Genomic DNA, 17,238 nt, shown 5'->3' with positions numbered 1-17,238 from the left:
TACACACATACACATATATACATGTATCTATGTATTTATTCCATTTTAATAGGTTGACTCAAACTGAACCAAAACAAGCAAACAAAAGGGACCACCTTTAAAGTATATGCTGTCTTGAAAATCATTAATTACATAGGTGACATACTACCCAAATGCAATAGATAAGTTTCAAGGAAGGTTTTTGGCCTCTGTTTGTGTATACAATGCAACGAAGAGATTAGAGAATGTTATAGGTCCCTTTCACTGTAACATTCTATGAACCTCTTGAGACCTCCTTTCTTGCAGGGAAACTTCATTATGGAGAAAATAATATTTGAGCAGAATACAGAAAGGTAAGCAGAACCGTGATGGGGTAAACGGTGTTAGAGGTACAGAGCTAGAATGAACAAATGTTAGAAAATTATTTGGTCAAGTTACGAAGAAGACAAGAAGTTATTCAAGAAGCATTCCATCACCTCTTACTATCTTCATTTCGATGTCTTCATTTAAGATGAGCATTACTTTCTACTTTGCTACAACTAGAATTGTGGAATTTTAAAACTGCACCATTTCAAATCTTATTTTCAGCAATTTCAGTGTTTCTTATAAACAATAAGACAATATGGCTAACCCCTGAAAGTCAGGATGGCAAAGAAGAAAAAAAACACCGGAGAAGGACGGGGTAGTCAGGACCTGGATATGACTCCTACTCCTTACAGTAATATATGAGCCACTTACTCTGCTAGATTCAAATCAACAATGTTGGCTCCACGCAGACCTGGAGATACCAAGATGACTCTCGCCCCCCTCCCAGAGCTGGCAGTCTAGTAGAAAGGATGAGATATACACAAATAACGCCAAGAACTAAGAGAATGCTAAGGAACTATACGAATGTTCAACCAGCCACTACGCAAGATTCATGCTTTCTTTTGCAAACGTTTCTAGACTTCATGGATTTAGGATTTAGATTTATTTTGCCCTTCCAAAAGCCTAAGTATGGCAGGTAGCACAGCAGCCTTGGGAATCAGGAAGCCATTCAAGTCCTTTCTTATCCATCCTATTTAGATTAGTCTTATGAACATGACGACATACGATACTCGCAACCCTGTAAGGAGAGTTCTATTATTATTCCCCAGTTTAGAGATGAGGAAAAAAGGCACGCAGGCTTACGTAAGTGAATGCCCTTGGCCGCCCAGGGCGTCAGGGTTTGAAACGGGATTTGAACTCGGGTCTTGGTGACTGCCATTTCGCACTCTATCCTACTTATTAAGTTAAAGAGGAGTGGCTTATCTCCACCCGCTGGGAGGAGTTTCCGCTCTAGGAGTTTCTCGCCTACCAAAATCGCAAGTCCCGACCGACCCAGGAGAAACATCCTGCCAAGACAAAGTACCTCCCAGATGCAAATGGTCAACTTCCTGTCTAGGCCGCCGCGTGTAGGAATGGGTCCCGCAGGGTGCGGGGATTAAGGGGTGTGGTGGGGTTTTCTTTTGTTCAGGTTTTATTACGATCCACCTGGAGAAAAACTGATCTAGTTGCTTAAACGTTACGGACCTCGGTTCCCTCATCTACAAAAGAAAGGGAGGCTGAACATAGGTTCTCATCCTCCCTTTAAACTGTTTTCCGATGCACGGCGCAGCCTCTGCGGAAGTTCGCGTTCTACCTTTCTTCCTATACCCTTCCAGAAAGCAGAACTCCAGGGGATGGGGATGCTGAGGGGCGGGGGAGGGGAACTTCTCCAGTCGCCTCGCCCAAACGTTCAAAACACTAGAAAAGGTAGGGTTCTGGCCGCTCCAGGAAGTGACGTTAATGCCAGGGACGCAAACCGGAACTTGCTCTCCGGCTCTGCGTCAACTCCTGCCACAGAGACCCTCTCAGGGGGTGTCGCAAAAGTGTCGCCCAGCCCAAGTCCGTTCGGCTCCTGACTGGCTTCGGGTCGTCTACTCTTGTGGGTCGGCAATTGCGGGTGTCAGTCGGCCGCAAAATGGAGGACCTCGGACTCTGGGAGGCGGACCGGACTGGAGACCGAACTGGCATTCCCGGGAGCGAGTCCCCGCCGAGTGCTCAGGAACTTGCCACGGTGAGAGGCTTTTTCATGGATCCTCTTTGTCGTTGCCCCCCTTCTCGGGGCAAGGACCCGTGGCCGGGGAAATGCGTTGCCCAGCTAGACTGGGAGGGGGGGTGCGGTGTGGAGTGCGGCGTGTCGGGGGGGGGGAAACCCGGCCCCGCACCCAAGGGGGAGCCAGAGCGCCGACGCGGCTTCGGCTGCTGTCACGGGAGGACCAACTGAGCTGAGCCAGGCGGGGGGAGGCTGGGAGCGCGTCTGGGAGCTCCGGCGCGGGCATTGGGCTAGCTCTGGGAGGGAGCTCTGCGGCGCCGCGTTAAACTCCCTCCACTTCAAAAGTATTCATTGAATAGAACCTTGTTGTGTGCCCAACAGCGTGCCCACGCCGAGGTGCAAGATTAACCCTAAAACTGCTCCCTCCAGCAGCTTATCCTTGGGGCAAACTGTCTTTCTGTATCTGTCAGGCTGACAGCCTGTCTATTTATCTCTTTCTGGTGTAAGCTCTTTGAGAGCCCAGAATGCCTTTCGCTTCGTTTTCTATCCCCAGCGCTTAGCGCGGTGCCTGGCGCATAGTAGGGACCTGACAAACGTTTGTGTTTTTAAAACTATTTTTATATATTGGATATTATAATATGTATATAGGTACATAACTAAGTATATCTTATTGGAGCAGCCAGGTGGCAGTAGTTAAAAGTCCCGAGTCTGGAGTCAAGAGAAGCTGAATTCAATTATTACCTCAAGACACTAGTAGGGACCCACGGGGCAAGTCACTTAACTTCTGCCTGCCCGTAGTTTCCTCACCTGTAAAATGAAGATAGTAATAACACCTCCCTCTCAGAGCTGCTGTGAGGATCAAATGAGATGTTTGTAAAGGGCTTAGCTCAGTGCCTGGCACTTAGTAGGCTCTGTATAAATGTTAGCTGTTATTGTGTGCATGTGTGTGTATGTGTGTAGATATACATGTATATATCATGTATATATATATACACATATTTAGTCATGTATACTCAGACCTGTGTATACATATATTTGTATAGACACATACATATTTACTTAAATGTAGACACAGAACATAAGCAACTTTTATTTATGTGTGTGCATGTAGTCACCCCTGTACATGCATACAGCTTTGTGTTGGCATGGAATATTTACACGTATGTAACCCATGTGGCTTACATGTTTACCTACACAGACATATATGGTTATATTGCATTGATGTATATTTATTATATGCTATCATGTTTTAATAATTTAAAACTACCTTACAATTTGTGACACTATATATATGTGTGTCAATGTATGTAGACATTTACATTGTTAATCTGCATGTTTATATACATTTATATATGTACACACATTTACATGCACACATTTCTATAGCTTTAAAAGTGTGTGCACAGAAAGTACACACACACACACATATATATATACTGCCTCTCAGAAGTCATAGTGCAGTTTTAAGCATTTAAAGCTTAGATAATATAGGGATAGAGGATAGGATTGGCCTTGGTATAGCAAATAAGGAAATCCCCTCTTCCAATGTAGGTTGTCACCTATTTTAAGACGCGGAATTACCTTGCCTTTGACACTAGATTGACCAGAGAAGGTAAAAGATTAAGTAGTTAGGATAATATCTAGGTTGTGAGCCCAGGGGTCTTGAAAAATTAGAGTTGACAAATGCTCCAAGAGAGTAAGTATCTTGCCCAGGCCATAAACTAATAATATATGTCAGAGTTTGGACTTGAACCCAGGTTTTCCTGACTTTGAGGTCAATTCTTTATTTGCTACAAATTGCTACCTCTTCAGCATAATATTATACAGGGTAATTTCTGTAGGGGAAAGAGCACCAACAACTGAGGAAAACCAGGAGAGATTAGAAATGACTTCGAGTTCTAGGAAGTGGTACCAGAACTGAGCTTTGAAGGAAACTAGGGATTTCCCTAGGTAGAGATGAGGAAACACAGTACTGGGTCAGTGTTTGAGAGCTAGTGAGAGACCAATAGAGTTTCCCATTGATGATTTGAGTCACATTTTGAAAACCTGGCGTTCGTTTTGATCAGCTGATTTTTTTTTTTTTCTGCATTAATCTGTAAAATTCAGATAGCTCTTCATGATTCAGCTGTGTAGGCATGGCCTTTGATAAGTGGCATTTTTAGTGCACCACTTGGCTCACTGAAGTATATTTTATTTAATAGTACATTACTACTTCCTTTGTTCAAGCATTCCTTCATCGCCACAACTGAAAGTGGTCTGTCCTTCCTCAAATTTTCTGAGTACTTTGTTTGAATCTCTCTTTTGTCACTCTACTTTGTATCTTGTATTAACTTAACTGTGTTAAGTTTTACCCCATATCCCTTTCCCCATATATAGTGTATGCTTCTTGAGGATAATGTCTCCAGTGCACTTGCATGTTAGTTGATAAGCCTTTTTTTTAAATACCTACTATGTGTCCATGCCAAGAATTTGGGGATATAAAGAAAAGCAAAAGACAGTACTAGTCCTTCGGGAGCTAAATGCTTTATGTTTGTTGAATTAAATTGAGCTTGTTAAAAAGTGAACCTGTACATTTTAGGAATAGAAAGACTTTCTTTTGGAAGTATTGTATATTCTGGATATGGAAAATAATGTCTTTGGAGAAAGAATTTAGAAAATTTTAATGCAAAGAAAGTTGTGGGATTAAATATTTTTATTGTGTAGCCTCCAAGAGAACTAAAAAGATTGAGTTAAAAGTTAGTAGCATCACATCTGGTCTTAGACACTTAATGCGTCCTAGCTGTGTGACCCTGGACAAGTCACTTAACTCCAATTGCCTCAGGGGGGAAAAAAAGTCAGTAGCAACATTTTATACTATACTTATTCTATGAAATAGAATTACTCTTATCAGTTATCAGCAAAAGAAAACTGTGTATCTCCTGGTAATGTGTACTCTTACCCAGAGTGGAACCAGCAGTAATGCTATTAGATATTATGATTTAGGCAGCAGGTAGAGTTGGAAAATTGTTTTATAAGAGTAAAGACTTCCAAATCTCTTGGGATTGTGTAATTTGAGGATGTATTACTACTGTTGCTAATTCTATGACAATGAATTTTTTTTTGGCCTCTGATAATGACTGAGATTTGGGGGCATACTTGTTTCTACTTTGGATCATAGAGGTAGGGATTTGTGTTGAGGTTTTATTGGTTAGTACAATTCTCAAAGCAGGAAACTCTCTGCAACTTTTTTAGAGAACTGCCTAGAACACTGAGAAATTAAATGGCTTGCCTGTGATCACCCAGCTAGCCAGTATTTGTCAAAGGACTTAAACCCACCTCTTTCTAGCAACTTTTAGGTAGTGAAGATTCCTGTCAGAGTTATATGGTGGAAATAGAGCTAGATTTGAAGTTAGAAGACCTGGTTTTTAATGCCGACTTTTGAGACTTATTGTGAAATATTTTATAATTTATTTTTAGCTTTTATAATTACGGACTTGAAAAACATCCACAGACATGAGCATGCTCATAAACAAAGAATAAATTGTATGTTAATCTGCAAATCTATTACAGCTTTTTTTTTTTTAAGAATATATAACAAATTAAAGACATGAATTCCAAACCTGCTTTATGTGGCTCTCTCTGTAAACTTCCCTTTCTCTTTTCTGCATTAAAAAAAAAAAAATTGTTTATACTTGTGTGATCATGGGCAACTCATTAATTTTCTGACTCTAAATTTTCTTGACTGCAAAATGAGTATAGGAATAGCCTTATTATTCTCATCACAGTGTTATTGTGAGAAAAGTTAATTGTAAACATTAAAGAGATATGTACATTTGAATTATTAGACTTGTATTCTAAAAGATAAGGAGGGATCCCAACCTTAATGGTCATTCTGACCCCTCTTTTTACAAGTAAGAAAAATGAATCCAAGAGATATTAAATGAATATCCAACATAGAGGTTTTGTTGTAGTTGTTCAGTTATCAGTCTCATCTAACTCTTCATGACTCCATTTGGGGATTTTCTTGGCAAAGATACTAGAATAGTTTGTCATTTATAGATGAGGAACCTGAAGGAAACCGGATTAAATGACTTGTCCAGAATCGCATAACTATAGTGAGTGTTTGAGGCTAGTTTTGAACTCAGGAAAATGAGTCTTCCTCACTTCAGACCTGTAACTATCTACTGTGCCACTTAGCTGCCTTAACATTCAGGTAATTTATTTTAGTAACATTTATTAAGTACCCACTATGTGCCAGGCACTGTGCTAAGCTCTGGATAATTATTAATTACTTTATTTACTAATACTTTAAGGTTTTCAAAGTGCTTTGCATTATCTTATTTAATTGTCAAAACTCTGTGAAGTAGGTGCTGTTATTATCTCCATTTTATAGATGAGGAAACAGACTGAGGGAGGTTAAATGACTTGTTTAGAGACATACAGCTAATAAAGCCTGAGTTAGGACTTCAAATGAGGTCTTCCTAACTACAGATTCAGCCCTCTAGCCACCATACTATTTACTTGTTCTCAACTAGGAGAGCCACTGATGCCCATCTTTTCTCTTCTTGGTTTAGTGCCTTAGCAATCAGATTTGTTTATATATCCTTGTTTACATATCTGTGAACATGTTTTAACTTTAGGTAGAATGTAAGTTCCTTGAAGGCAATTGTCTATTTTTTTTTTAATCTTTTTTCTCTTGTGCCTACATATTGAATAAGTGTTTTTTGACTAATTATATGTGGGGCACAGGGAAATATAAGTATATAGAGAACATATCCTGCAGTTCATTAAACTTACAGTTTAATAAAAAGCTTACAGTTAAATTAGATAAGGGGAGAAAGTTAAAACATATATAGATCTATAGTATTTATATATACATATACATACATATATATATAAACATACATATACACACATGTATATACATTATAGGTACAGTAATATATATATATATAACATAGATACACACATGTGTGTATGTAATATGCAAATGTGTGCCTGTGTATATATTTATATGTATTCGTGTTATGTAAATATAAATATAAATATTAATTAAGAAAGAATTTGATAGTGCAAAAGAAAGGCAAAGTTGTGAGATTTTTGAAATGAGATAGATCACTTTATGATTATTAATATCAAGTGAGGCACAAAACAAGGAAATGAAGGCTTAATATCTTTAATGGATGGGATTCAGTTTATGCATTGAAGTCATTTATGATACAAGGGTTCTTATTCTTTTTTGCCTCATGAATTCTTTAATAATGTATGTAAATGAAAAGAATACATAGGATAGCAAAGGAAATTAATTATATTGAAATACAATTATCAAAATATGTATTAAAAACCAGTCCATGGGCTTCAAATTAAGAACACCTACTGTAAATGGTAAAAGCTAGTGAGTAAGGAACTTCTAATAAACACATACTGTTGATTAAATGGGGTAATATCTCACAAAAATACAACTTCAGATTCATTTTGATCTTCTAGGTAACAGAAGAATGTGAGTCTATTTGAGATAATGGGTTAAGAGAGTGAGTAAAGTTGAGGACCAAAAGATCCTGTAACTTATTTTTTTGTTAGCTTATTCTTTTTACCCCCTAAAAAATATTGCTCCCTGAAAAAGGGATCAGTCTCTATAGTTGTCCCAATATGTAACAGCATCTCTTATCTAACGTGGCTATGACATGTAAAATAATGCTTTAAGCTATAACAATGAGATAATACAGTAAAATCCCACTAATCTAGACTATAGTAACTTGGAACTAGTAATGAGTGAGTACAAGGTTTTTCACAGTAGAGGCCAAGATTTATTTAGTGAATCCATTCAAGACTTGAATGAGTTTGACAGGTAGAAGAGTAGAGTTTTAAGTACTTTAAAATATTTTAAAATATTTGACTTACAAATTTTATTATATTGTATGTGAAGGCTTTTAAAACTCTTAAATGAGACCTTTTTTATGTTAAAGTAATCCGATAGTCATGTGTTTTTTGGCATTGAAAATGATGGATACCACTGTTCAGTCTATATTTCAAACAATTACAGAGCCCTCTACAAATGTTTCCATAACTAATAGAAATACTAAGGTAAAAACTCAAGTCTTATTCCCAGGAAATTCAATGCAACACACATTTATTGAGTGTCAGTTATGTTAAGGGTACTGTGCTTAGAAAAGAAATACCTATTCTTCAGTGACTGTAGCAAAGGAGAGAACAAGAAATTACAGTTTTAGGTTAGGATTTTAGGTTAGTAGGGGATGGGAGTAAATATTGAGCCAATACTAAAGTAATTGAGAAAATTAATAGAATGACTGCTAGGTAATTAGATTGCAGCAATAAAAATTAGAAGGGGAAGTAATTGAAATAAATCCATTACATGGACCTTAGAAGATGGTGGGAAGGAAGGAGATGTAGAATAAATTGTATAGAAATGGCACTAGAGAATAATATGCTTATTATTCCTCCTAAATTGTAGAGGTCAGGGAAAATGAGAGAAATAGACTTCAGTAAATTTGGTTACAAAGTCATAGTGTCCTAAAAATAAAACAAAAACTTGTAAAAACTACAAAACAATATAGCTGAAATTAGTTTTAGACTAACATCTCTCACCATATGCCAATATATTCCAAGATAAGCTCTAAATGGATACCTTTCTGAAAGGTCATATTGTAAACAGACTAGAGGAACAAAGAAAGAAATACCTTACATAGGTATAGGTAAGGGAAAACCAAAGAAGATAAAATGAATGATTTTTGTTAAATAATGTTTTCTTTTTTGGAAAAGTCAAGTGAAAAATGTTCACTATATGTAAGGCATTATGATAAGCATTATACATGCAAATTAATAATAGGATTGTCCCTAATCTCAAAGAACAACAGTATAATAGAGGAGCCCTCAAGCAAACAATTCTGTACAAACAAGATATATATAGGATAACTGGGAAGCATTAGTATTAAGTAAGACAAGGAAAGACTATTTGCAGAATGTAGGGTTTAAATTGACACTTGAGAGAAGCCACTGAGGGGAAAAAGGAGGGAAAGCATTCCAAGTGTGAAAGACAGTCAGTGAAATGGCACACATTTGGGAGATGAAATGTCATGTTCATAAACCAGTAGACAGTCTATGTTACTTATTATAGACTGGATCATAGAGTAAGTACATGGAAGAGAGTAATAGTATAGGGGATTGGAAAGTCATGAAGAGTTTTACTATCCAAATAGAATGTTATATTTAATCTTGGAGATATTAGAGAGCCTCTAGAGTTTATTAGTTAAGGGAGTGACACGGTCAGACCTATGCTTTGATAATGAGTAGAGGGGAGATTGTAACAAGGAGAGACAAGTCAAGGAGACTAGCTAGCAGGCTACTGTAATAGTGCAGTGGTGAGGCAGTGAGAATATGTATATTAAGAAGAAGAGTGTGAAGAAAGTAGCAGAGATTGCAGAGAGATCATGGAGGTGGGGACTGATATTTTGCATTAGATTTGGCAATTAAAAGATCATTGGCAACTTTGGAGAGAGCAATTTAGGATGAATAATGAGGACAGAAGTCAGACTATAGAGAGTCAGAATGAGGAGCTTCCTGAGAGAACTAGTTAACTCTGAGTGCAAATTGAAGTATAATTTTTTTCACTTTATTTTTCTTGTGTGTGTGTTTTTTTTTTTTTTTGGTCAACATGACTAAGATGTACCTTCACATGTACAATTTATATCATATTTCTTGAGTTCTCAATGGGTGGAGGAGGGGTTGGTGAAAGGGAAAGAATTTGGCACTCAAATTTTTTTAAAAAAAAAAGAGTTTTAAAATAATTTTTTTTTTAAAAAGTAAGAAGAAAGCAAGTGGAGGAAATTGAAGGAAACTGCTGATTGTAGACCGCCTTCATAAGAAGTTTAGCTGCAAAAGGGAGCATAGGACAGTAAGTAGCAGCAATGAATAGATCAAGTGAGGGTTTTCTTGAAGATAGGAAAGAGATGGACTTGTTTGTAGGCATTAGGAAGAAACCGAAGATTAATGAGAGAATGGGGATAATAGAAGGTGTTACCTTACAGAGAAAATGGTTTGGAATAATTTGTACTGGTAGAGTGATTTGCCTTTGCATGTGAAACAGGAGTGAGGAGGGAGGGACAAGATAGTGATCTCAGGGGTGAGGGACAGAATTTGATGTGAGTTGAGGAAAAAAGAAGAGAGAGAACTCTTTTTTATGTTGACAAAGTTAATTCAGCTAAAATTAGAAGGATAATAGTTATCTGGAAAAAAAATTTATGCCGCATTTTTTTTCTTAGAAATGTATCATATCCAAAATATATAAAAAGTGAATTAAATATATAAGAACAAGAATTTCAACTGATAAACCCAGTTGATAAGATATATATGTATACATACCTACATACATTATACATATATATGTATATATATTCTCAGTTGATCTCCCCAGTTGATAAATGTTTAAAGAATACAAAACATTCAGTTTTCTTAGGAAGAAATCTAATCTATTAATAATATGTGAAAAAATGTCCCAAATCACTTACTGATTACAGAAAGGCAAATTAAAACAACTCTGAGATTCTTTCACAGATTGCCCCCAAAGGCAAAGATAACAAAAAAAGGAATGACAGTTGTTTGAGTAACTTTTTTGGGAAAAAAAATCCCAATGTATTATAGATAGATTCGTGAACTGTCTATGAACTATCCTTCTGAAAAGCAATTTGGAAATTTTCCTCAAAAAAAATCACTTAACTGTGCAAGCCTTTTTTTTTTTTTTTTTTTTTAAATTCAGTTTACTGTATTTTCAGGTCCACATTGTTTTCCTTCCACTTTCAACTCTCTGCTTTGACAATACAAAAAAAAAAAAAAAAAAAAAAGCCATACCTCCCCATTATTATATGCAGTCAAGCAAAACAAATTCGGCCATATTTTTTGTATTGCTGTTTTTTTCGCCTATTTTTTTGCTTCAATCTATAGTGTAGAAGAAATAATAATAATTGTTTATATACCACTTTATGATTTGCAAAGCTCTTTAAAAAGATTTAGGAAGATTTTTTGACCTTCATAACAACTCTTTGAGGTAGGTGCTATTATTATTTTCATTTTATAGCTAAGTATACTAAGAAGTTAAGTTACTTGCCTAAGATCACTATATTATTAAGTATCTGAGGACTTTCAAAGGAAATTCCAAATAAAGTGGATATTTTACATAATAGAATATAATATACATAGACATTTTAGAGAGAAAAAGAACATTGTATATGAAACTAGGTTTCTAATATATTCAATTTGCTTTTCTTTTAAAATAGAGAATTTCAACATGTAATTTTTTTTTTAATAGCTTTTTATTGACAACATATGCATGGGTAATTTTTTCAACATTGTCTCTTGCACTCACTTCTGTTCCAACTTTTACCTTCTCTCCCTCCACCACCTCCCCTAGATGTCAGGCAGGCTCATACATGTTAAACATGTTAAAGCATATCTTAAATACAATATATGTGTATAGATCCGTACAGTTGTCTTATTGCACAAGAAAAATCAGATTCAGAAGGTAAAAATAACCTGGGAAGAAAAATAAAAATGCAAATAGTTCACATTTCCCAGTGTTCTTTCTCTGGGTGTACATAATTGATCAATTAGAACTGAATTGGATCTTTTCATTGTCAAAGGTATCCACTTCCATCAGAATATATCCTCATATAGTATTGTTATTGAAGTGTATAATGATCTCTTAGTTCTGCTCATTTCACTTAGCATCAGTTCATGTAAGACTCTCCAAGCCTCTCTATATTCATTCTGCTGGTCATTTCTTACAGTACAATAATATTCCATAACATTCATATACCACAATTTACCCAACCATTTTCCAATTGATGGACATCCACTCAATTTCCAGTTTCTAGTCACTACAAAAAGAGCTGCCACAAACATTTTGGCACACACATAACAAGTCCCTTTCCCTTCTTTAATATCTCTTTGGGATATAAGCCCAGTAGTAACACTGCTGGATCAAAGGGTATGCACAGTTTGATAACTTTTTGAGCATAGTTCCAAATTGTTCTCCAGAATGGTTAGATCTGTTCACAATTCCAACAACAACAACATGTAACTTTCAAAGCTATCCTGGCTCTCGGATTCATTTTGACTTTCTGTGTTATTTTTGTTTCTCATCATTAAAAAAAAAAAAAAAAAAACAACTCCAATGACCCTATTTTCTTTTTTTTCTTGGGCTACTCTTATTCCAAGTCTTGCTGAGTCCTTTTCCTTTTCCTACCCATTCCCCATAAGGGAAAAAAAGTCCTTGGAACAAATATGCAAATCTGCAAAACAGATTCTCATATTTTCCATGTCTGAAAATGCCTATCCTACTTTGTATCTTGAGGCTATTACCTTTCTGTTTTAGAAGGTCTTATATAACATTTGAGAAATACATTATAATCACAGGCTACATAAGGGCTAAAGTGATCTGAAAGTCTTTTCTGAGACTACTCCTGGGAGTAGACCAGAAGCATAAAAAATAGCACTTTGTGTCCTAAGCAGAAGGAAGATATTATAATTAAAAGTTTTTTTTTTCAAGTGTTCCCAAACTTGCATATAAAACCCTGGAACAGAGCTGAGAATATATCTTTTTGTCTCCTTGGGGATGAGGAAAATGCCTGGAATGTTTGGGAATATAAATGATATGAGAACTTGTAATATAAGTTGGCTGTATATCAGCAGTTTTCCCTTGACCCTCAGTGCTAAGAAAAGATTTGGTTCTGTTTTATGATTATTGAAACATATTTCTATCCCAAATAAAAACATACACACCAATTCACGTAACTAACATTAATTGATCTCATCAAATACATAATTTTTTTATTCTTTAATTTGTTCATTCTTTCAGAACACATTGTAGTACTGTAATCTTATCCTTAGTGACACTATTCACTTGTTTTGAATAAATCTCTTTGGAAAATATGATAATAATAGTTTTGCCTATAGGAGAATTAAAGGGAAAAAACCCTTCTTTTGTTGTTGTTTCAGTTGTATCTGTCTCTGAGATCTCATTTTGGATTTTCTTGGCAAAGATACTAGAGTAGTCTGCCATTTCCATCTCCAGCTCATTAAGGAACTGAGGGAAGCAGGGTTTAGTGATTTGTCCAGGGTCACACAGCTAGTGCATGTCTGAGACCAGATTTGAATTCAGGAAGATCAATCTTTCTGACTCCAGGCCCAACATTTTATCCACTGTGCTGTAATGTTCTGGTTAACTTTCTGGAGGTCTTTGGACCAGCCTTTGTTTCAGCTGAGTAATCATCACAAGAATAGCCAGGGATAAAGTCCAAATTCTTTATTGTTAACTTCACAGTCTGTCTCCTTGCCTGGGCCCCAGGCTAACTTTCTGGAGGTCCCAGTGCCTTGGTCCCAGTGGGGAAAGCAGGAGGAGAGCCTCCAGGAGCCTGATCAAAGATGGAATGTCTCTCCTTGGCTCTGAGACCTTGAGCTCCAGCCTCCAGTCCTCTGTCTTCTCTAAGTCAGACCCTGAGTCTTCCCCTAGGTCTGACTCTTGACCTCTTAAATACTCTATTACAATTAAATCCATTCATTATACTGAGTATAAGTCAATCATTATATCACTAGGGAACTATTATTTGTTGTAAGATTATTTCAGTCATACTGAACTAGAGAATTGATAATCACCATGCTAAACTAAATAACCATTGTCTTATCAGTTCCACTGAGTTAACACTTTGTTATAAGAATTTCTTCAGAATTCTGGCCCTTTACACTGTGCCACATAGCTGCCTAAAACTTGTTTTAGGAGATTTTTAAATCTCCTAATAATAAAATAAAATGGTATTTTAAAATACCATTAGTACGCTAAGGTAGGTAACCAAATACTAAATTGTTTGTAATAAAACAGCTGCTCTATTTCATTGATCATAAGACATCAAATCTTTTCTTAGCACTTCTTTGAGATTATGTATGTAAAGCAAATGCTAAAATGGATTTGTGATTTCATTGATTAGAAAGTCTCTCCAAGAGTACAGATCAAGAGGCAGTTAGTGCAATGGATAAGAGTATATGCCCTCAAGTCAGGAGGACCTGAGTTCAAATCTGGCCTCAAACACTTAACACTTCCCAGCTGTGTGACCCTAGGCAAGTCACTTAACCCCGATTGCCTCAGGAAAAAAAAAAAGTACAAATCAAAACTCCTGTATATTTGCTCATCATGTATAGCTCTTATTCATATTCTTCTATAAGTTTGGCACACTGGGATCATCCAAAGTGCTGGAGGCCTTCTGTCATGTTTGCTGATGTAGCAATGATGCCATTGGAATATTCTTGCTACCTGACCTATCTTCCTATCATACAACTCCATGATGACATCTTTTACTCCGTTCTTCAGAGTTTATTTGTTTTTATTTTGTAGCATCTCACAATTGTCATGCCATCTCATTGTCTTCAGAGGGATAATAATGCTTAGTTCTCTGTATTCCATGACTTGCTACTATAAAGCAATACTGATAGAATGTTGATATTAAAAAATATGGGTCTTCACTTTAACAGGAAGCTTAGAGTAAACATATAAATATTAATTCTATCATTATTATTACTTTTTTCAAATTGATCTTTATTTTTTTTTTCAGTTAACAGGCATTTTTCTCCATCTCTTCCTCCCCCACTTAAAAAAAAATCAAAATTTTTTTTCCTGAATAAATTAATTTTTAAATTTTATTTTTCCAAAAACATGTCAGAATAATTTTGTTCTTCTCTTATTTCCCCTCTCCCCAAGACAGATAGTAATCTGATATAGGTTAAATATGTAAGATTCTTTTAAGCATATCTCCATATTCTTCATGTTGCATAAGAAAAAGCAGACCAAAAGGGGGGAAAAACACATGAGAAAGAAAGCGCAAACATACCAAAAAAGGTGAAAATAGTATGTTTCAATCCATATTCCGTCTCCATAGTTCTGTCTGGATGTGGGTTTCATTTTCCATCCCAAGTCTATTGAAATTGCTTTGAATTATTGCATTGTTGAGAAGAACCGAGTCTATTACAGCTGGTCATCACATAGTCTTGATTCTATGTATAGTTTCCTCTTAGTTTTGCTCACTTTACTCAGCATCAGTTCATGTAAGTCTTAACAGGCTTTTCTGTATCAGCCTGCTTATCATTTCTTATAGAACAATATTCTATTACATTCATTTATCATAATTTATTCAGCCATTCCCCAATTGATGGACTTCCACTCAATTTCTAGTTCCTTGTCATTACAAAAAAAGTTGCTATAAATATTTTCTCACATATTCAAAAATGTTTGTAGCACCTCTTTTTGTGGTGGCAAGGAATTGAAAAATAACTAGAAGTCCATCAATTGGGGAATGGCTGAATAAATATGGTATATAAATGGAATAGAATACTATTATTCTATAAGAAATAATGAGCAGGCTGATTTCAGAAAAGCCTGAAAAGACTTACATGAACTGATGCTGAGTGAAGTGGACATAATCAGGAGAATCTAGTAACAGTAAGATTGTGTGATGTTCAGCTATGATAGACTTGGCTCTTCTCAACATTGTGGTGATCCAAAGCAGTTCCAATAGACTTGGGATGGAAAATGTCATCTGCATCCAGAGGGAGAACTATGAAGACTGCATGTGGATCAAAGCATACTGTTTTCACTTTTGTTGTTTATATTTTTGCTTTTTTTCCTCATAATTTTTCAACTTCTTGTTCTCATTTTTCTCTCGCCGTATCACAAATATGGAAATATATTTTAAATGATTGTAAATGTATAACCTATATCAGTTTGCATACTTTCTTGGGAGAGAGTGGGGATAAGAGAGAGAGGGAGAAAACATTTGTAACACCAAATCTTTTTTTTTCTTTTCTTTTTTTTAATTATAACTTTTTATTGACAGTACATATGCATGGGTAATTTTTTACATTATCCCTTGCGATTACTTCTGTTCCGACTTTTCCCTTCCCTCTCTCCACCCCCTCCCCTAGATGGCAAGCAGTCTTATACATGTTAAATATGTTATAGTATATCCTAGATACAATATATGTGTGTAGAACTGAACAGTTCTCTTGTACAGAAGAATTGGATTCAGAAGGTAAAAATAACCTGAGAAGAAAAAGAAAAATACAAACCGTTCACACTCATTTCCCAGTGTTCCTTGTCTGACTGTAGCTGATTCTGTCCATCATTAATCAATTGGAACTGAATTAGATCTTCTTTTTGTTGAAGGTATCTATTTCCATTGGAATACATCCTCATACAGTATTGTTATTGAAGTATATAATGATCTTCTGGTTCTGCTAATTTTACTCAGCATCAGTTCATGTTAAGTCTTTCCAAGCCTCTCTGACGAGTATTAGCTGTCTATCTTGGATTTATATTAGCTTCAAATTTTATAATGCAGCCTAGTGTAGTGAATAGAAAATTGGCCTATAGGCAAGAAAACCTGAGTTTAGTTACTGCCTTTGTGTAATTCTGAGCAAGTCTTTTTAACTTTTCAGTGCTCTATATAACTCTAAAAATAGAAGTTATAGACTAGCCTTCATGGTTTATGCAGATGAAATCATAGACCTAATCTTATGTCATCTTCTACATAGATTCTTTTAAATCCTGACTCTATCATCCTAAGTGTTAGCTGCACATCCTGACTTTGAGTTAGCTGCAGATAACTTAAGGATTTCTTCTTCTTCTTTTTCTTCTTCTTCTTCTTTTTTTTTTTTTTTAAATCTAAGTCACTGACAAAATTGTAAAATAGCACAGAACCAGGGAGAGTGTCTGGTTGTATTCTAATAGATACTTTTCCTCAAATTGACTTGGGTCTATTAATGACTATATTCAATTAATTTTGAATCGACTTAACCATATTGCAATCTAGTGTTCATCTTTCTGGAACTGGGACCACAGTAATTTAAACTCTGATCAATGCAGTAATTTATGGTTATTTTCAAGGGCTTAAAGGTAAATTATGCCTCCTACATCTCAGTAGGGAGATGTTAGATTATGGATACAGAATAGGGCATATATTATCAGATATAGCAAATGTATCTACTTAATTAATTGAACTTCTTTTGGTAGGAGTGGCAACTTCTTTTGGAGGAAGAGTGAATTGTAATAGCAATGTGAAAAATACATATTATTAAACTTCTAAAGTGAATAATGAAATAATAAATCAGTCTTGGAAAGATTTGGTTGCCTTTCTACCATAAGGAGGTGAGAATAGTTACAAGAA

The 17,238-nt window shown here is 35.8% G+C and overlaps 1 protein-coding gene across 2 annotated transcripts in view; it reads left to right on the top strand.

Annotated features, from left to right (window-relative positions):
* Positions 1 to 1,609: 1,609 nt before the first annotated feature.
* The window catches only part of UBR1 (ubiquitin protein ligase E3 component n-recognin 1), a 134,221-nt gene continuing 118,592 nt past the window's right edge, over positions 1,610 to 17,238 (top strand). The window contains exon 1 of one of the 2 annotated variants that reach the window (XM_023500812.2): positions 1,610 to 2,056. In XM_023500812.2, coding sequence (XP_023356580.1) covers positions 1,961 to 2,056 — 96 coding nt within the window. In that variant the 5' untranslated portion in view covers positions 1,610 to 1,960. The remainder of the gene's footprint in view (positions 2,057 to 17,238) is intronic. The other variant, XM_012546625.3, reaches the window with a different exon arrangement.

Source organism: Sarcophilus harrisii, chromosome 2 (genome assembly GCF_902635505.1).
Source record: "Sarcophilus harrisii chromosome 2, mSarHar1.11, whole genome shotgun sequence".
Classification (NCBI taxonomy): domain Eukaryota; kingdom Metazoa; phylum Chordata; class Mammalia; order Dasyuromorphia; family Dasyuridae; genus Sarcophilus; species Sarcophilus harrisii.
Note: the sequence above shows the minus strand (reverse complement) of the source record. Positions and strands in the feature narration are given on the sequence as shown.